This window comes from Dryobates pubescens, chromosome 13, assembly GCF_014839835.1.
Source record: "Dryobates pubescens isolate bDryPub1 chromosome 13, bDryPub1.pri, whole genome shotgun sequence".
NCBI classification, from domain to species: domain Eukaryota; kingdom Metazoa; phylum Chordata; class Aves; order Piciformes; family Picidae; genus Dryobates; species Dryobates pubescens.
The window spans coordinates 31,660,777-31,680,501 of NC_071624.1; the positions used below are offsets into that span (position 1 = coordinate 31,660,777).

At 61.6% G+C, this 19,725-nt stretch overlaps 1 protein-coding gene across 1 annotated transcript in view; it reads left to right on the forward strand.

Annotated features, from left to right (window-relative positions):
* Positions 1–15,133, forward strand: part of CLUH (clustered mitochondria homolog) — a 41,257-nt gene extending 26,124 nt beyond the window's left edge. The window contains exons 13-26 of the mRNA XM_054166591.1: positions 300–400; positions 1,673–1,825; positions 2,261–2,323; positions 2,874–3,118; positions 3,786–3,870; positions 5,480–5,633; positions 6,282–6,421; positions 6,534–6,614; positions 7,149–7,274; positions 7,920–8,041; positions 11,114–11,207; positions 11,891–12,025; positions 13,764–13,837; positions 14,968–15,133. Of these exons, the coding sequence (XP_054022566.1) occupies positions 300–400; positions 1,673–1,825; positions 2,261–2,323; positions 2,874–3,118; positions 3,786–3,870; positions 5,480–5,633; positions 6,282–6,421; positions 6,534–6,614; positions 7,149–7,274; positions 7,920–8,041; positions 11,114–11,207; positions 11,891–12,025; positions 13,764–13,837; positions 14,968–15,133 (1,739 nt within the window). The remainder of the gene's footprint in view (positions 1–299; positions 401–1,672; positions 1,826–2,260; positions 2,324–2,873; positions 3,119–3,785; positions 3,871–5,479; positions 5,634–6,281; positions 6,422–6,533; positions 6,615–7,148; positions 7,275–7,919; positions 8,042–11,113; positions 11,208–11,890; positions 12,026–13,763; positions 13,838–14,967) is intronic.
* Positions 15,134–19,725: the final 4,592 nt, after the last annotated feature.

Consider the following 19,725-nt stretch of genomic DNA (forward strand, 5'->3'; position numbering starts at 1 on the left):
ATTCCCACTCCAGTCTGTCCAGGTGACTCTTGGCACTGGCAGCATGCAGAGCACTTTGCAGTGGCCAGAGAGCAGCGTTCAGGCTGCGAACAGCCCTGTTAGGAATGGGTGAGTGGGAAGGACCCAGCAGAGCAGCTCAGGCTCCTTCCATTGACCCAGGTGAAGCAGAGGGCTTTCTGAAGAAGCACCTTGAACTCCAGGGAGGCAGAATCACTCTGCCTGCTCTTCCCTTGTGCTGTCTGTACTGACTTGTCTCTCCCCCAGCTCATGTTCCATGCTCTCCTCTTTTGCTCTCCCAGGTGTTCGTTTTCCTGAGTCTAGCAAGGAGGAGGTGCAGGATCAGAAGCAGCTGCTGAAGGATGCTGCTGCCTTCCTGCTGTCCTGCCAGATCCCAGGTTTGGTAAGGAGCTGAGGCCCAGCAGTCATGTCCCCCCTGAGAGCTCCCCTCGAGCTGGGACCTCCCCTGTGCCGTGGGTGAAGCCTGGTGAACAGCACACACCCCACACCTCTGCTGCCAGCAGGAGGGGGAGGAGTTTCCCCAGTCTGCCCACCTCAGCCCAGCTCAGAGCTTGGGCACTGGTAATTATCAGCTATTGCTAAGTCTGGGGCAACAGAGACCACGTAAGTCACCCTCCCTGGCCCTGGGCCTCCTGCACAGCTTATTGTGCTGCCCTGACGGTGACTCAGTTGGTGACTAAGGTTTTGGAGGGAACTGGGGAACTGCTCTAACCAATATCTGTAGTGGAAAACTGCCTCTTGCAAGTCCCAAGCCTTCTGGATGCTCACCCTGCCCCTGCCTCAGTAAGAGCTACCAAGACTCCAAACTGCCTGTGTTGGACAGCAGGCACCGGCAGGGTCCAAGTGGTGACCTGCACCCCAAGAGGCTGTTGGCCTTACCTAGGAGGGCATTGTCCTTGCTGGAAGGTTTCTTCTGAGCTCTAAATCCACCAGTCTTGTAGTCAGCATGGTCTTTAAGACCAACTGCTTAGCCTCCAAATGAAAAAGAGGAGGAGGAGTGAATCAGCAGAGGCCCTGGGTGGTGTTTTGTAAGGTGGTTGGCACAGTGGTGAGGGAAGCCCAAATGCTGCAGCAGCAGTGTGAGGGCAGGGCACAGCCAGCTGCTGTGGGCAGCCCTTGCTCTGTGTGTCACAGAGTGCTGCTCCATGACATCAATTCAGGGACCTTATCAGCTCTGCAACACAGCTGCAGGGGCAAGGGCCATGGCCCCTTATCAGCCAAGGGAGCACAGCTGCCTGTGGCATTTAACTGGAAGGGTTTAGGTGGTGGCTGCCAGGTCCTCAGAGAAGGTTTGGCCTGCTAGTTCCACAAGTTGGCTCAGCCATGGCAAGGGGAAGGGGGCTTCAGAGCCACAGCAGCGCTCAGAGCCCCTGCTCTGGGGCTGGAGGTCTCTGTGCTGGGCAGCCTGATCTACTTGGTGCCCCTGCTTGCTGCAGAAGGGCTTGGACTGGCTGATCTTTGGAGGTCCCTTCCAAGCCAGACCATTCTGTGGTTGTGTTCTGGCACTGCTGGACACCATCACAGCCTGCACTGCCTCCTGGGCTGCTCAGGATGCTGCCCCCTCAGCTCTTGGAGGCAGTCCTCTGTGCCCAAGACACTCTGCCTGTCTCCTTGAGGTCTGCCCTCAGTAACCAGAGCTGTGCACACCCTGCAGGTCAAGGACTGCCTGGACCACACAGTGCTGCCCATGGATGGAGCTACCTTGGCAGAGGCCATGCACCAGAGGGGCATCAACATGCGGTACCTGGGCAAGGTCATCAGCTTCATCACCAAGACCCCTGGGCGTGCTCAGCTGGATCACATCTTTGTAAGCACCAGGCCTGGCCTCAGGCTGGCAGCTGGCAGCTGCCCTGGCAGGGTCTGCCCTGGGTGCACTCCAGCTTGGCCAGCTGGCTTCCCTCTGTGAAGAGCAAGCAGAGGGAGAGGGGCCTGCGAGCAGTGCCCAGTGCCTTCCATGATGGCCAGGGGCTGCAGAGCACAGAGCAGTGCCTCAGGGCTTGCCAGGTGTCACAGCTGGACTGGGGGCCAGGCACTTGTGGTGCTCCCTCCGGGCTCTGGGCCGAGCCGGGAGGTGCTGCGAGCACGCCCGGGCAGGGGTGTGCCGGCCTGGGGGCTCTTCCCTGTGCTGCAGGGCGAGGGCTGGGGAGAGCCTCTCCTGCAGAGCCTGGGGAGAGCCACCTGAGGAGCAGCAGGGCTGGCCTGCTGCTGCCAGCTGAGCCTTGGTCTCTGTTCCCCTGGGCAGAAAATCGGGATCGGCGAGCTGATCACGCGCTCGGCGAAGCACATCTTCAAGACCTACCTCCAGGTACGGCCTGGGGCTGCCCTCTGCCTGCTCTCTAACGACTCCTGCCCACAGAGGGAGCTGCTGGAGCCTGGGCTCTCCCGAGGCAGGCACTGGGGGCTTAGCAAGGGCAAGTCCAACCTCCTTAGTGCTGCCCTGGGTGCAGGCCTGTGCTGAGGGAAGCAACTTCCCTGCCCGGGGAGGAACCCTTCATGGCTCAGGAGGAGGGCTTCTGAGTGTGAAATCACAGCCTCTGCTCCCTCTAGCACCTCTGGCTCTCAGCCAGTGTTGCTTTTGCCCTCAAGAGGCTTCAGTTGCTTCACCACAGCATCCTCCCCCTCCTGCCTCTGTCCAGGCCTCAGCTGCACTTCCTGGAGTCCCTCTCCCAGCTGCAGCCCTGAATGGGACTGGCTGCTTGTGTGTGTGGAGGGACAGACTGACCTCCTGTGCCTACATCATCCTTCCTTTCCCTCTCCTGGCAGACTTCCCTGCTGCTGGAGGGGCAGGACTGTGTGCTGGGGGTGAGAGCAGAGCCTGTGAGCTGTTGCTGTCTGATCCTGGCGTCTCTCTGCAGGGTGTGGAGCTCTCAGGTCTGTCAGCAGCCATCAGCCACTTCCTCAACTGCTTTCTGAGCTCCTTTCCAAATCCCATTGCCCACCTCCCAGCTGATGAGCTGGTCTCCAAGAAGAAGAATAAGAAGAGGAAAAACAGGAACCTTGGCAATGCTGACAACACTGCATGGGCCAGCATGACCCCTCAGGAGCTCTGGAAGAACATTTGCTCTGAAGCAAAGAACTACTTTGACTTTAGCCTCGAATGGTAAGCAGAGCAAACTGCCCTCCCCTGTGCCTGGAGCCTCACCAGGTGGCTGTGCCTCTCACTGCTCTTTCAGGAGCTGCCTTTGGGACCTGTTGGCTGGCTGAATAGAAACTTCAGCTCCTGAGGGAGGTTTGCAGGCTTAGAGTAGAAGGAAATCAGGCAGAGAGCAGGGGGGGGGGAAGTGTAACTGAAACTTGAAATGAAGGCAAAGGCAGGGAGGAGAGGCAGAGGAGGAAGGGAAACCTCCCAGGGTGGTGCAGGGGGGAGCAGAAGGCAAGAGCTGAAGGGGTGCAGCCAGCAGGGATCTGTCAGTGGAGATGGAGGTGCAGGCTGAAGGGAGCTTCTGTTCCAAAGGGGAGGGCAGCTTCTGCACCTGAAACAGAGGTGGTGATTGAGCCTGCTGGGAGGTGCAGCTAGGCAGTGTGAAGCTGGAGGCACAAGCAGAGTGTCCCAAGGAACAGCCATGGCTGGCTGGGTAAGGCAGGCAGCACCCTCCAGAGCAGGGGCAGCTTCTGCCTCAGCTCAGCTCACACCTGGGACTGCAGGCAGCAGCACTGCTGAGCAGCTCTGGCAGCAGCCACAGACCTTAGGGACCTTGGGCAGAGCAGGGGCATGTCCTTGAGCAGCAGATCACCTGGGAGCTGAAGCTGGGCTGTGCTTTTTGCAGTGAGAATGCTGACCAAGCAGCTGAGGTGTACAACCTCCAGAAGATCACCCTGCTGCGGGAGATCTCCCTCAAAACTGGAGTGCAGGTGAGAGCCACAGCTTCCCTCTGCCCCTTCCCCTCATCCTGGGGTGCAGGGGAGAGCCACAGCTTCCCTCTGCCCCTTCCCCTCATCCTGGGGTGCAGGGGAGAGCCACAGCTTCCCTCTGCCCCTTCCCCTCATCCTGGGGTGCAGGGGAGAGCCACAGCTTCCCTCTGCCCCTTCCCCTCATCCTGGGGTGCAGGTGAGAGCCACAGCTTCCCTCTGCCCCTTCCCCTCATCCTGGGGTGCAGGGGAGAGCCACAGCTTCCCTCTGCCCCTTCCATCCTGGAGTGCAGGGGAGAGCCACAGCTTCCCTCTGCCCCTTCCCCTCATCCTGGGGTGCAGGTGAGAGCCACAGCTTCCCTCTGCCCCTTCCATCCTGGAGTGCAGGGGAGAGCCACAGCTTCCCTCCCTCCCTCTCAACCCCCTCCAGCCCCCCTGGAGGAATTCCCCAGGAGGAATTGGTGGGGAGGGCCAAGTGGCCACCCCTGGGGTGGGAGGAGAGTGCCACAGAGCCCAGGAGCTGTGGGTCTGAGGGGAGAAGGGGAACTGGGGTGGCAGAGGGGCAGGCTGTGGAGGCAGTGCTGCTGAGGAAGAATGGAGGTTAACATTCCATGGGAGTGACTGGCTCCAGAGCTGGCTGCCTCATCTGGCTGCCTGCAGCATGCTCCCCTCCTCCTGGGGGTTAGATAAGCTATTGACAAACCCACACAGGATGCTGACAGGCCAGCAGCAAGTTCAGTAAACAGAATCCCCCCCAGCTTCTGCTGAGGTGATTGTGTAGCATCACTAGCTCAGCACCCTTGATCTCAGCCCAGAGGGGGGCTGGGGGGGTTCCCACCCATCTGTGTTGGGAGGGAGGGAGCTTGCTTCTGAGAGCAGGCTGTGTGAAGGCAGGACACTGCTGGGCTGAGGAGCAGCCAGTGGGTTTGGCTGGCAGAGCTGAACTCTCCCACAGCTAACCAGGAGCAGTCCCTGCCCCAGTCACACAATCACAGGGCTGGGAGGGACCTCAAGGCTCAGCCAGCTCCAACCTCCCTGCCATGGGCAGGGACACAGCACAGCAGGCTGCCCACAGCCACCTCCAGCCTGGCCTCAGTGAGCCCTGGGGTCTCTCCTGTGTCAGTGTGGAGACAGAGAGGAGTATGAGATGGAAACCTTTAGCTCTCCAGGCATGGGCTACAAAGAACAGGAAAGAGAGAGAGAGTTCTTCCAGCAGGAGAGCTGCACTGCTCTGCCCTGAGCAGTTCTCTGGTCCCAGGGCATGGGCAGCAGAGCCAGACTGGAGCAGGGGAAGATCTGGATGAGGCATTTAGTAAGTGGCCACTGGGATGTGCTGCCCAGGGAGGTGGTGGAGTCCCCAGCCCTGGAGGTGTTCCACAGGGCCTTGGATGTGGCACTTGGAGCCAGGGCTGAGTTGTCAGGAGGTGTTGGGGGATAGGTCATAAACACTTGAGGATCTCTGAGGCCTTTTCCAGCCTGGTTGATTCTGTGCCCTGCCCAGGTGGTGCCCACCTGCAGTGCCCTTCCCTCAGCCCTCTGTCCCCAGCTGCTGGTGCAGGAGGGGCTCTGTGCAGGGGGTGCCCCCCAGCTGTGCTGTGTTTGGTCCCTGCAGATCCTGCTGAAGGAGTACAACTTTGACAACAGGCACAAGCCAACCTTCACAGAGGAGGACATCCTCAACATCTTCCCTGTGGTGAAGCATGTGAACCCCAAAGCCTCAGATGCTTTCCACTTCTTCCAGAGCGGGCAAGCAAAGGTTCAGCAAGGTACAGCCCAGCCTCTGCCCAGGCAGCTGCTGGGGGAAGGAGGAGCAGAGGGTGTGTGGCACAGCCACTGCCCTCCACTGCCAGCCACAGACTGGGCTGGCTAGGAAGGGAGCTTTGAAGGTCACCAGCCCAAGCCCCTGCAGTCAGCAGTGCCCTCTGCAGCTGGAGCCCCACAGCCCCTGCCCTGCAGCCCTGCCAGGCATGGGCAGCTCCCACCTCTCACCACCCTCACTGGCAAACACCTCTCCCTTCTCTCCAGTCTGAGCCTCCCTCTTTGAGCTCAAGCCATCAGCCCTTGTCCTCAAAGCTCAAACCTCTGTCCCCAGCTTTCTGATGGAGCCCTGCAAGGCCACCAGAAGGTCTCCTTGTGTGTTGTGAAAACATGAGGCACGAGAGCTGTTTTTTCCTCCACATAAACCCACACTGCCTCCACTCCCCACTCTGCTGCAGGATCAGGGCCTGGAACAGCAGCTGGCTCTGAAGTCACCTACAGGGACCCAGGGTGGCTGCAGGGTGGCTGCAGGGTGGCACTTTCCTCCTGCCAGCTTCAGCCCTTGCCCAGGCAGTGGCTGCTGGAGGTCAGATGACCCCTGCAGTGCCCCCCAGGGCTGGCTGGCACCCACACAGCCTGCCCCCCACCTCTTGCAGGTTTCTTGAAGGAGGGCTGTGAGCTCATCAATGAAGCCTTAAACTTGTTCAACAATGTGTATGGTGCTATGCATGTGGAGATCTGTGCCTGCCTGAGGCTGCTGGCTCGACTCAACTACATCATGGGGGATTACTCCGAGGTAAGCAGGGCCTGGGCAGGGGCTGCTCGCTCCTCCTGCCTGCCCCCCCCCAGCCCCTGCTTCGCTCAGCTGCCTCTGTGTGACTGCCCTTGGCTCCTTCTGCCCTGCCCAGGCCTTAAGCAACCAGCAGAAGGCGGTGCTAATGAGCGAGAGGGTCCTGGGCATCGAGCACCCCAACACCATCCAGGAATACGTGAGTACGGCTGCTGGGGCGGCAGCGCCTCCTGCCTCCTCCCCCTGCACCCCCTCGGCCTGGCTGTGTCTGGAAGGCAGCTGCAGGCCTCCCCCTGCAGCCCTGCTCCTCCCCCAGGCCTCCCCTTGCAGCAGAGGTTCTGCTTTGGATGGTTTTGCACGCTGAGGCCCTGGGTGTTTGCGTCAGGAGTCTGCAGCTCGGCCTGCAGGTGCCCAGGGCTTGGGAGCTGGGGGCAGGAGGTGCTGCCTGCTGGGCCTCCCTTTGTATTCAGTAACTCTGCTGGGCTTTGCCCTGGCACAGAAATGCCCACCAGAAAGTGAGAGACAGCTGGGGCAGGCCTGCAGTGCCCCTGGGGGTGGGGGAGGGCGGCAGATGAACCGCTCCCGCTCTGGACCTTCCCCGGGGCTGGGAGCCCTCTGCTGAACTACACAGGGAAGAGCTTTGGGTCTGTGTGGAGCTGAGGGAAGGAGCAGGAAGGAGGGGGGGAGCTCAGCAGAGAGTGCAGGGCCTCAGTGCTGGGCCCTTGTGTTGCAGATGCACCTTGCCCTGTACTGCTTTGCAAACAGCCAGCTCTCCACGGCGCTCAGCCTGCTGTACCGCGCTCGCTACCTCATGCTGCTGGTCTTTGGGGAGGATCACCCAGAAATGGCCCTCTTGGATGTGAGTACCCCTGGCAAGCCCCCAGGGGCCTCAGCTCTTGGCCTGGGAAGTGCTGCATGCACCACACACACCTGTGGACCCTGCTTGGCCCTCCCTGGGTCACTGCTGGGCTATACTGTGGGGGTGGTGGAAGGCTGGAGCAGGTTGCCCAGGGAGGTGGTTGAGGCTCCTTCCCTGGAGGTAATGCCAGGTGAGGCTTGACAAGGCCCTGGGCAGCCTGCTCTGGCTGGGGGTGTCCCTGCTGACTGTGGGGAGGTCAGACTGGATGACCTTTGGAGGTCCCTTCCAGCCCAGCCCATTCTGTGGCTCTGTGACCAAGGGGTTTGGCTCTGGCTGGGAAGCTGAGCCAGGCTGCTGGGGCTGGAGGCTTGCACTGGGACACTGAGGGTGGGGGCTGAGGGCCTGCAGGCCCTGTGCAGGTTCCTCCCTTCAGCCTGGCCCTGTGAGCTCCCTGTCCATTGTCTGGCCGCTTTGCACCGAGCTCCTGAAGGGAAGGGGGGGTCTCCCGGCAGCCTTTGAGCCGGAGGGGCGGCTGCTGGGGGGGCTGTGGCTGCTGCAGCCTTTCCAAGCGGAGGGAGGAGCTGTCTGGCCCCGGTGTCCGTGGGGCAGGGGATGTGCAGCCCGGCTCTGCCTCTGCCTGTGCAGAACAACATCGGCCTGGTGCTGCACGGGGTGATGGAGTACGACCTCTCCCTCCGCTTCCTGGAGAACGCCCTGGCCATCAGCTCCAAGTACCACGGCTCCAAGTCCCTGAAGGTCGCGCTGAGGTGAGGCGGGGGAGGGGGCTGGGTGGGCTGCAGCCAACCCCCTGCTCTGGTCAGGGGGCTCCGAGCCGCCCGTGTCCCGGCGCGGCCGCGGCGCGGCGGGCTGGGCAGGCAGCGAGCCCTGGCTCCCAGCTGTGGGAGCTGCTGCGTGCCCCAGAGGGCTGCCAGGATGAGCATGGCCCTTGTGGGCTCCCAGCAGGAAGATGTGTGTGTGGTGAGGAGGCTGGGGCCTGGGAGCAGGCAGCTGCCTGTCTGGAGCGCTGTCGGCCCTGGGGAGCTCTCAGGAGTGTGCCACTTGCTCTGTCCTTTACCACAGAGCCTTGGAGCTGGGTCAGATGCTGAGCAGCTCCTGGTGGCTGCAGGGGAGCTGTGGTGGCTGGCACCTTGGGGGGCTGTGGTGGCTGGCACCTTGGGGAGCTGTGGTGGTTGGCTGGCACCTTGGGGAGCTGTGATGGTTGGCTGGCACCTTGGGGAGCTGTGATGGCTGGCACCTTGGGGAGCTGTGGTGGCTGGCACCTTGGGGAGCTGTGATGGCTGGCACCTTGGGGAGCTGTGATGGTTGGCTGGCACCTTGGGGAGCTGTGATGGCTGGCACCTTGGGGAGCTGTGATGGTTGGCTGGCACCTTGGGGAGCTGTGATGGCTGGCACCTTGGGGAGCTGTGGTGGCTGGCACCTTGGGGGGCTGTGATGGCTGGCACCTTGGGGAGCTGTGGTGGTTGGCTGGCACCTTGGGGAGCTGTGGTGGCTGGCACCTTGGGGAGCTGTGGTGGCTGGCACCTTGGGGGGCTGTGATGGCTGGCACCTTGGGGAGCTGTGATGGTTGGCTGGCACCTTGGGGAGCTGTGATGGCTGGCACCTTGGGGAGCTGTGATGGCTGGCACCTTGGGGAGCTGTGGTGGCTGGCACCTTGGGGAGCTGTGGTGGTTGGCTGGCACCTTGGGGAGCTGTGATGGTTGGCTGGCACCTTGGGGAGCTGTGATGGCTGGCACCTTGGGGAGCTGTGATGGCTGGCACCTTGGGGAGCTGTGGTGGCTGGCACCTTGGGGAGCTGTGGTGGTTGGCTGGCACCTTGGGGAGCTGTGATGGTTGGCTGGCACCTTGGGGAGCTGTGATGGCTGGCACCTTGGGGAGCTGTGGTGGCTGGCACCTTGGGGAGCTGTGGTGGTTGGCTGGCACCTTGGGGAGCTGTGATGGTTGGCTGGCACCTTGGGGAGCTGTGATGGCTGGCACCTTGGGGAGCTGTGGTGGCTGGCACCTTGGGGAGCTGTGATGGTTGGCTGGCACCTTGGGGAGCTGTGATGGTTGGCTGGCACCTTGGGGAGCTGTGGTGGCTGGCTGGCACCTTGGGGAGCTGTGGTGGCTGGCTGGCACCTTGGGGAGCTGTGATGGTTGGCTGGCACCTTGGGGAGCTGTGGTGGCTGGCACCTTGGGGAGCTGTGATGGTTGGCTGGCACCTTGGGGAGCTGTGATGGCTGGCACCTTGGGGAGCTGTGGTGGCTGGCACCTTGGGGACTGCTCCTCCCTGCTGCGGGCACTGTCCTTGAGCACAGACCTGGCTGGGGCCCAGCCTCGCCGTGGCCCTCTCCTGATGACCAGCACCACCCTGCAGCCCTTCTGCTCTTTGTCAGGGTGGGAATCAATCTTCCTGAGCACCCCCAAGAGTCTGACTTGGTTTCCAGCAGTTGATGGAGCTGCCTGCTGCAGAAGGCATCCTGCCCTCCCTTGGTGCTGGGTGAGGTTCAGCACCTCCCAGAGTGCCTCTGCCACACACAGGAATGGTTTTGCACTGCAGGTGTAGGGAAGCAGAGTCTAGGCCAAGTCAGCTCTCCCCAGTGGAGAGAGCCCCAGGGACCTGTGGCCCAGCTGAGCCTCTCTCCTGGGAGGGATTTCTGTCCTTGGGCTGTGATGAATCCAGTTACTCCCACCTTGGCTTGGAACACAGAGACCCTTTCTGCAGGGCAGAGGCTTACTGCTGCTTCCTCCTCCAGTTAATGACTCTAGCCCCAGATGTCCTCTGGCTGTGCTGTCTCTGGGCAGCTCAGGGCTGTGCTGTCTGGAGAGCAGTCAGGCTGAGAGGGACCTGGGGGTGCTGGTCGACGGTAGACTGAACATGAGCCTGCAGTGTGCCCAGGCAGCTAAGAGGGCCAATGGCATCCTGGCCTGCATCAGGAACAGTGTGGCCAGCAGGAGCAGGGAGGTCATTCTGCCCCTGTACACTGCACTGGTTAGGCCACACCTTGAGTCCTGTGTCCAGTTCTGGGCCCCTCAGTTTAGGAAGGAGGTTGACTTGCTGGAAGGTGTCCAGAGAAGAGCAACAAAGTTGGTGAGGGGTTTGGAACATAAGCCCTACGAGGAGAGGCTGAGGGAGCTGGGGTTGCTTAGCCTGGAGAAGAGGAGACTCAGGGGTGACCTTATTACTCTCTACAACTACCTGAAGGGAGGTTGTAGACAGACGGATGTTGGTCTCTTCTCCCAGGCAAGCAGTACCAGAACAAGAGGACACAGTCTCAGGCTGCGCCAGGGGAGGTTCAGGCTGGATGTTAGAAAAAAGTTCTATACAGAAAGAGTGATTGCACATTGGAATGGGCTGCCTGGGGAGGTGGTGGAGTCACCATCACTGGAGGTTTTTAGGAGAAGACTTGATGGGGTGCTTGGTGCTGTGGGTTAGTTGCTTGGGCGGAGTTGGATTGGTTGATGGGTTGGACGCGGTGATCTTGAAGGTCTCTTCCAACCTGGTTTATTCTATGTATTCTATGTATTCTATGTCTGCGGGCGGCTCAGGGCTGTGGCCATCAGCTCTGCAGGGTGCAGGAGGGGAGAGCCCCAGCCCAGGCTGTGCTCCTGCCGGTGCCCTCCCAGCCTGTCACAGAGCCCCAGCCCAGGGCAGCGCCAGCCCCAGCCCAGGGCAGCGCCAGCCCCAGCCTGGGGTGGGGGAGAAGGAACCACTGGGGCCTGGCTCCTTTCCCGCTGTGTGGAGGCTTTCAGCCTGGCCCTGAGCAGGTGAAAGCCATGGCTGCTGCAGTGCAGAGGTCTCTGCTCCATGCCTGCCCTCTGAGGCCTCCTCCCTCCCTCAGCCACCACTTGGTCGCCCGTGTGTACGAGAGCAAGGCGGAGTTCCGCTCGGCGCTGCAGCACGAGAAGGAAGGTTACACCATCTACAAAAACCAGGTGAGGAGCCTGCCCTGCCTCCTGGGGCCTGCCCTGCCTCCTGGGGCCTGCCCTGTCCCTGCCACAGCAGGGCAGGGCCTGGAGCCTAGGACCAGCTCTGAGCAGGGGGCAGGGAATGTCCTTTGCCAGGCCGGGGCAGAGCTGCTGCCCTGCGCTGAGCGCTGCTCTGCCGCCAGCCTCCCGCAGCTTTGTTCCTGCTGTGCCCCTTGTGCTGGGCAGAAGCTTCTGCTGGTGGCACAGCACCACGTCCTGCCAGGGCACTCAGAGGGCTGCTGTGTTCTGGGCACTGTTTGCAGGGGCTGCCTTCTAAATGCCAGCCCCAGCACAGCTCGGAGCCGAGCTGCTCCTCGGGCAGCAGCTCCCCCGGCTCGCAGCCCCAGCCCTGGGTCTGTCCCAACAGGTCTGCAGCTGTGACTCAGGGCTGTCTGGCAGCCTGCTGGAGGGAATGCTGCTCACCCTGCAGGCCTGCTCCTGCCTGCTGGAACTCTGTCAGCCTGCTGATCAGGCTCCTAGGGGAACCTCTGTGTTTGTGTTTGGGACGGCAGGGCGGCTCAGGAGCTGCTGCGGGGCCGCGGAGGCAGCAGTGCAGGAGCAGCCTGCCGGGGGCCTGCCGGGGGCCTGCCGGGGTTGGTGTCGCTGATTGGTTGCCTGGGGCTTTGCTTCCCCCTTCTCGTTCTGAGCAGCTTGGAGAGCACCACGAAAAGACCAAAGAGAGCTCAGAGTACCTGAAGTACCTGACCCAGCAGGCGGTGGCCCTGCAGCGCACCATGAACGAGATCTACAAGAACGGCTCCAACGCCAACATCATGCCCCTGAAGGTACCAGGGCTGGGGGCAGCGGGCACAGCGCCCCTGGCACCTCAGCTCGCTGCCTGCCTGCTGCTGAAGGGCACCTGAGCACAGGCCTGCAGATGTTGCCTGGCCAGGAGGTGCTGGTGCCAGCTGCAGAGCCTCCATGGCCAGGAGGTGCTGGTGCCAGCTGCAGAGCCTCCATGGCCAGGAGGTGCTGGTGCCAGCTGCAGAGCCTTCATGGCCAGGAGGTGCTGGTGCCAGCTGCAGCCTCCATGGGCAGGAGGTGCTGGTGCCAGCTGCAGAGCCTCCATGGGCAGGAGGTGCTGGTGCCAGCTGCAGAGCCTTCATGGCCAGGAGGTGCTGGTGCCAGCTGCAGAGCCTCCATGGGCAGGAGGTGCTGGTGCCAGCTGCAGCCTCCATGGGCAGGAGGTGCTGGTGCCAGCTGCAGAGCCTCCATGGGCAGGAGGACCCTGCAAAGCAGGAGGCTCAGAGAGCTTGGGCTGGACATTTGCCCTTCCCCTTCTGAGCAGAGCTCCTCTGGGCTCTTCCTCCTGAGCCCCCTGAGTGCAGCAGCTGCACTGCAGGAGCCCCAGGGGAGGTGGCAGGGGGGTGCTGGGCAGTGCAGCTGCCTGGCACACCTCTGCTCCAGCCTGCCCCCCTGCTGACTCTCTGGCTGGGGGCAAGTTGCTCAAGCCAAAAACACTTCAGTTCCCCCCCCCCAAAACCTGCCCTCAGCAGGGCACTTTGTTCTGCTTCCAGGCACCTTGTGGTGTGGGGAGGGTGGGCAGCAGAGCCCTGCCCTGCCCCACGTGGAGCAGGGGCAGGCTGGGGCCTCTTGGGCCAGCCCCAGCTGCCCTTATCTGCCCCTGCAGCTGCAGCTCATCTGTGCCAGCCCCACCAGGGCACGTGAGGGGAGCACCCAGCAGCTCCTGTGCTGGGGCTGGGGGTGCTGGCCCTGCCCTGCTCTGCACCAGCAGCTGCCTGAGGGCCATCACCCAGCTGCAGAGCCCCTGCTAGAAGGGACTCCTGCCCTGCAAGGAGGGCTTTGCTTTTCTGCCCTGCACAGAGCTGGGCAGCTGCTGGCAGCTGCTGGGGGGCCAAGGCCAGGAGGCAGAGCCCAGCCAAGGGCTCAGCCCCTGACCCAGGGATTGAAGACTTCACCCTGGTCACAGCACTGGGAGGAGACAAACCCAGCTGGCACCACACTGCAGGAGCTGGCACCACACTGCAGGAGCTGGCACCACACTGCAGGAGCTGGCACCACACTGCAGGCACCTGAGCTCTGTGGGCACCACACTGCAGGAGCTGGCACCTCCTCTGCAGGCACCTGAGCTCTGTGGGCACCACACTGCAGGAGCTGGCACCACACTGCAGGCACCTGAGCTCTGTGGGCACCACACTGCAGGAGCTGGCACCACATTGCAGGCACCTGAGCTCTGTGGGCACCACACTGCAGGAGCTGGCACCACACTGCAGGCACCTGAGCTCTGTGGGCACCACACTGCAGGAGCTGGCACCACACTGCAGGCACCTGAGCTCTGTGGGCAGTGCTCCCCTCAGAGGGGAGGTCACCCACAGGGCCTGGCTGGGCACCTCTGGATGCTGCTTTCCAGCTGAGGGGCACAAAGAGGCAGAGAAGAGCCTGTGCCACCTGCCAGCTGCCTGTGCCACAGGAGGCCTCAGCTGCTTAGGCTGTTGGTGTCTGGACCTGCTCAGGAGCTCTGAGCTCTGTCTGGGTTTGACTTTGCCCCCTCTCTCTCTGCAGTTCACAGCTCCCAGCATGGCCAGTGTCCTGGAGCAGCTCAACATTATCAATGGAATTCTCTTCATTCCACTAAGGTAGAGTGAGTGCCCTGGGGGCTCCTGGGGCAGCAGAATCCCCCAGCCTGCTTCCCTTTGCAGGCAGGCACAGGCCCAGAGCCTGGCCTCAGCCAGCTCAGACTCCCTGCTGCAGAAAAGCTGCTGGAGATGCTGCTGGGTGCCCTGAAGCTCCCTGAGCACTGCTGAAGGGATGCTCTGCAGGGCCCTGGGTGGCACTGAAGCACTTGGCTGGAGGAACAGAGCATCAGGAGTCCCTCCCCAGCCTGCTGCCCTCTGGAGCTGAAGGGCACCAGGCACCTGTCCTGCAGAGCTGATGGAGCTCTGGCAGGGCCACCACTGTGTGCCTTGCCCCATGGCTCTCTCTGGCAGCAGCCAGGAGCTCTCCTCTCCCCTCCTCACCTCCCCAGCCCATGCCCCCAGCAGCAGTGGGATGCTTCTGCTCATCTCCATTTGCAGGGGGGAGGTGGTGGGGCACAGGCAGTGGTCCCTGCCCAGCAGGGAGAGGAGCAGCCCTGGCTCTGCCCCAGCCCAGGCTGCTCAGCAGGGCAGGGGCTGTAAGGACATCTTGAGGGGCTCCTTCCCCAGCCCTGCAGGCTTTGTTTACAGGGAGCACTGCTGCTGGCCCTGATGATGATCATCCTCCTCCTCCTCCTCCAGCCCACTCTAAGCAGCACCACTCCTGAAAATGTTTGGCTTTTTCCCCCCACTATGAATTGTCTCTCAGGCTTTTAGATGAAACTTGGGGGGGGTGGAGGAGCTGAGCTGAGGCTGTGTCTTCTAAGGCTAGCAGCAGTCACCCACTGGCCACTCCAGGGTCAGGTCCTGGGCCCCCTGGGTTGCAAACCAGGGGGCAAGCCAAGCCCCTGGCCTTGCTCAGGTGGTGCTGGCTCCTGGCAGAAGAGGGCAGGTTCATAGAAGCCTTATGGCTCAGGCTGGAAGGGAGCTCAGAGCTCATCTGCTCCAACCTCCCCACCGTGCCCAGGGACACCTCTCAGCCAGACTCCAGCCTGGCCTTGAACACCCCCAGGGCAGCAGGCAGCCACAGCCTGCCTGGGCAGCCCGTTGCAGAGCCTCCCCCTCTTGCCCAGCACCTTGTCCCTGTGCTCCCCCCGGCTAACGCTTGCTCCCCCTCCTGCTTCCCCCTCCAGCCAAAAGGACTTGGAGAACCTGAAAGCAGAGGTGCAGCGCCGCCAGCAGCTGCAGGAGAGCCTGAGGAGTGGGGAGCAGCTGGAGCCCGAGGACAAGGCTGGGGAGGAGAAAGAGGCTGAGCCCAGCAAGCCTGCTGAGATCCCCCTGACACAGAGCTCCGCTTAACGCGCACCTCGCCGCCGACACCGCCAACCGAAGCAGCTGAAAGCTCCCTGCTGCGCCCCTGCCCCCCCGGGGGCTGGGAGCCCCTGGGGAGCAGCTCCTCCTCTTTTTGACAATGTTGTTGCACTGGTACAATTAATACACAATGCAAAGAACTAAGCTGAGAGCTGTATCTGTCTGAGCGGGGCCTGGCTGCCGGCCCGAGCGCCGGGAGGCCACGGCTGGCCCCGGGGCGCCTGTGGCTGCTGCCTGGGGGTGTGCCTGGCCTCCTCCTCCTCCTCCTCCTCCTCCTCCTCTTCTTTCTACTCTGTACAGAAGCAATTCCAAACCGACTGGCTCCAGGCTTGTGACATTTCTCAGGTCATTTTTATGTTGACTTAAGGACACTGCTTTGCTCAGCCAGTACCAAGCCAGCCCCCTCCTCCCCCCACCCCCCTGCCCTCCACAGCTCAGCAGTCTTCTACCCTTGTGGATTCCAAGCCAAAAGGTCGATTTACTTTCTCCCCCCCCCCATCCCTTGCCCCAGTCCCAGCCTGGTTTGTGCTGGGGAGAAGCCAGCAGCCATCTGTGTGTGGCTCAGCTGCCCTGCAGCCAGCTGGAGGGGACAGGGGTAGGGGTGCTCAGCATTTCCTACACCAGGGTCCAGCCCTGGCTGTGCTCTCAGCAGTTGGGGTTGTGGGTTTTTTCCTACTCTGGGGTGGCAGGTTGGCCTTTCAGGGGGGGGTTGTAACACTCACATGCTAATTTTTGAGGTAGAGCTAGAGCTGAGCTATATGGAGCTGCAGAGAGATAGCTGTGCTCCTGCCAGCCCCACCGCTGCTCCCAGGCTCTGGGGGGGCTGCATCCAAAGAGGGGGGGGCTGGCTGCTGCAAACGCACACAACTGTCCCTGAGATGGACACCCCAGTGCCTAGCACAGCCTGGCAGTGCCACCCACAGCCTGGCAGTGCCACCCACGGCCTGGCAGTGCCACCCACCCAGGGCTGCACCGCAGGGACTGAGCAGGAGGCTGGGGCCCTGTTACGAGAAGGGGAGCAGGAGGAGAGGAACAGGAGCAGGGGTGGGGGCTCACTGCTAACAGCCCCTGGCCCCGAGGGGCAAGCTGGGGCAGGCTGGGCTCGTACCTGAACCTGCCAGGCTGTGGGGAGGGAGTTTAAATGAGAACTAACCCCCCCTGCCCCCCAGCACCCTGCTGCCTCCCTCCTTTTGCACACTGGTTTAGGATGGTTGCCAGAGGAGCTCCCATTGCTGGCAATGGACGTTGCTGCCATGGCAGATGCCACTCGCCCGAGCCTGCTGCCCCCTCCCTGCCACACACACGCCCCGGTGGCTGCCCACGGCCAGCAGCTGCTGCCCTGGCCGCAGCCGGCCCGGGGCAGGCAGAGGTGGCCTCTGCAGGCCCTGCTGTGCCGACAGCTGAATGTCCTCTCTGCAGACAGCTCCGGCTGTGGACCGCCCACGGCTAGCGCCCAGCCCCTCGCTCCTGCCCTCCCTCCCGGGCCCTCCCCTCTGCTAATTGGCCTTGCTGCTTTTACTGACCCTCTGGAGAAGCTGTGCCGTCCCCAGCCCTGTGCCCTCCGTCCCCTGCCCTGCACCACAGCTACCTGTAACCCTGGGGGGAAGGAGGAGGGAGCAGCCTCCACGGGGGTCGAGGTGGTGGTGAAGCAGGAGGAGTCCTTTGCTGCCAAGAACTTGCTCCCAAGTAGAGAGATTCTGTCCTGGAAAGCAATCAATAAATGACTTCAGTGCATCTTTCCTACAAGATTTCCTTTTCTTTTCCTAGAGTCTTTCAGTCCATTAAAAGCTTTTTGAACTATTTTAGGTATTGATTTGGTTTCTTTACAGTTTGGAGCCAGGCACTGGGTGCCCTTCAGCTGCACACCAGCACCAGAGCCTCCTCTTGGCAGGAGGGGAACAGGGCTGGGTGCCCCTCCTGGTGCCCCTCTGCCTGCAGGGGGCTTCTCCTCTGCCCCAGCTGCCCCTCCTCAGCGGTGCTCACAGCTGGGCTTGGGTCACTGACCACCTGGGTGGCTCCTGGAGCCTTTCAGCCCATGCTGTGGCCCCTGGAACGGTGAGCTGCACATTCCCATCCCCTTCCTCTGACTCAGTGCTCCTGGGGACAAAAGGATTGACTCCAACAGTCCAGTAATGAAACTAGGACCAGAACCAGCCCAGCGACCCCCAAACCACAGAACCACCCTCTGGTGTCTACAGCTGCTCCAGAGGAGCTGCTGCTCCATCCTGCTCAGGAGGGAAAGGGGGGAGCAGGGCCCAGGTGCTCCCTGGGCTTTGTCAAGCACCTGAAGTGAAGCTGAAGGCTGCAAATCCAACTGCTGAGGCCACACAGCTCTGCCAGAGCTGCACTCAGCAAGGGTTGTTCCCCTTTCCCTTTGGGGGCTTTGGCTGCTCCCAGGGCTCAGCTCCCAAGCTCTTAAAGGAACCCAAAAGAACTGACTCAAAGTAGAGCCAAGCCTCCAGAGGAGGGTGGGCAGTCAGGAGCCCAAGGGAAAGGCAGCAGCATGGAAATGTCACCAGCTCCAAACACAGCTCTCCAGGGGGCTCCCAGCCAGCACCTACCAGCTGTGAGCCTCCAGCACCAGTCTGGATGCACCACCTCTCCCTCCAGGACAGCACTGGACCCCCCCTGCAAACCCAGCTCCAGCCACAGAGCTCCCTCCCAACCCTCTCTCCTGAGAGCTGGGCCCCCTCCAGCTGACACCAAGGGCCTGGAGAAGGGGCAGGGGCTGCAAGCTGGAGCAGAGGGCCCATGGGGGACACATGGAAAAGCTTCTCCACTGTGAGGGTGCTGGAGCCCTGGAGCAGGCTGCCCAGGGGGGTGGTAGAGCCGCCTCTGGAGACCTTCCAGATGCAGCTGGCTGTGTTCCTGGGTGAGCCTGCTCTGGCAGGGGGCTGCACTGCCTCACAGAATCATTAAGGTTGGAACAGAGTCCCCCCACATCCCAGCTGCCCTGACCACTAAACCACCTCCTGAGGCACCACAGCTACAGCTTCTCGAACACCCTCAGGGACGGGGACTCCACCTCCCCCCTGGGCAGCCTCTTCCAACCCCTCTCCCAGCGAAGATTTTCCTGAGGTCCAACCTCAACCTCCCCTCCACCCACTTCCTCTCACCCCCCTGCAGGCGGCTAGGGAGGTGGATCCCTTTCCAGGTCCCTCCCCACCCCTGCCCCCCTCTGTGAAGAGCAGGGAGCGAGGCCAAGGGGCAGCCCGGGGAGGTGGGGCAAGGCTGGGAGGCGAAGGGGGAAGGCCCTGTGGAGAAGAGGAAGCAGAGGCAGGTGTGGTTTTATATGCATTTAATAGTTTTACCAATTGGTACAATAAGATTCTTTTAATATGCAGAAAACATGAATAAATTTTGTTTTACACAGTCTGAGAGCAACAAACCTTACTGTAAAACACAGAGCAGTATTATATACATTCCTTGACTGATTGGGGGGTGTTGAGATCGTGTCAATAGCTTCAGGTAGCTCCTACAGGCTGGGAACTCTTTGTTTAGTAGTAGTTGTTGTTGGGTTTGTGTTTGTTTTGTTTTTTTTGCTCCAATTGCAACCTCTAACATCCTTCTGGTGACAAAACTCAGCCTTGGCCTTCATGTCAATGTCAGGATCAACTTCTAAAAGGTGAGGGAAGGTTTTGCTAAATCATCTTCAGCATGAACTGGGGAAGCCCGAGGGAAAGGCAGGACAGGGAAGCAGCTACTTACATGACACAGTGGAAAGAGAAAAGGCCAGTTAAACCCAGGCGTGGCTTGTAAACCCAGCTCAGCCTGCCCACTCCTAACACCTTCACCCTGACCACCTCCTGCTCCTGCTCTGGCTGCCAGGGTGGCCCCAAGCACGGGGCACAGCCAGGCGGCAGCAGCAGCTCCCTCTGAGCCGGCTCGACCTCCGCTCAGCTCACAGCTCAGCTCAACACTCAGACCACGAAAAGGATTTACCAAGCCACCACTGTCTACAAAAAGAACAGAGTCTCATCTTCAGCTTTTAAATAGCTTCCAGGCAGAGCCAGAGAAGCTATTTAAAAGTGGTTTTTACTCAGGCAGTTCACATAAAAACAGGAGGAGAGGAGAAGCAGGAAACCGACAGTCCAGCTGGGCTGGGGCTGGCGAGTCTACAGCCAAAGCTCTCACACACTACAGCGCTCCACGGCCCCTGCACGACTCACTAGCAACTAGGGGGGGTGGGGAGGGGAGGGCAGGGGGGTCCTTTGAGTTAGTGCCCCGGGCACACCATTGGTCACACCACACACAGAAGCAGGACGGGTTCATTTGAAATCTCCTAAAGTGCAAGATGCTCTAAAAAACAAAACCACCGAGGGCCAGGTTCGCTCTAAAGCCACAACAAATGTTGCACCTCTGTCTGGGAAGGCGGCTGAGGCTGCCGGGCACGGCCCCCGCCGGGCACGGCCCCCGCCGGGCACACTGCGGCCCTGTGGCACTGGAATGTCTGTCTGGGTGGAAGCCAAGCGGCCTCTCCTCCTTGGGGCAGCACAGCTGAGAGAGGGGCTTGCAGCGACGCCGGCTTCAGAGGGGACAGAGAAGCAGCAGGGAGGCTCCGGCAGCCTCTGCCGCAGGCT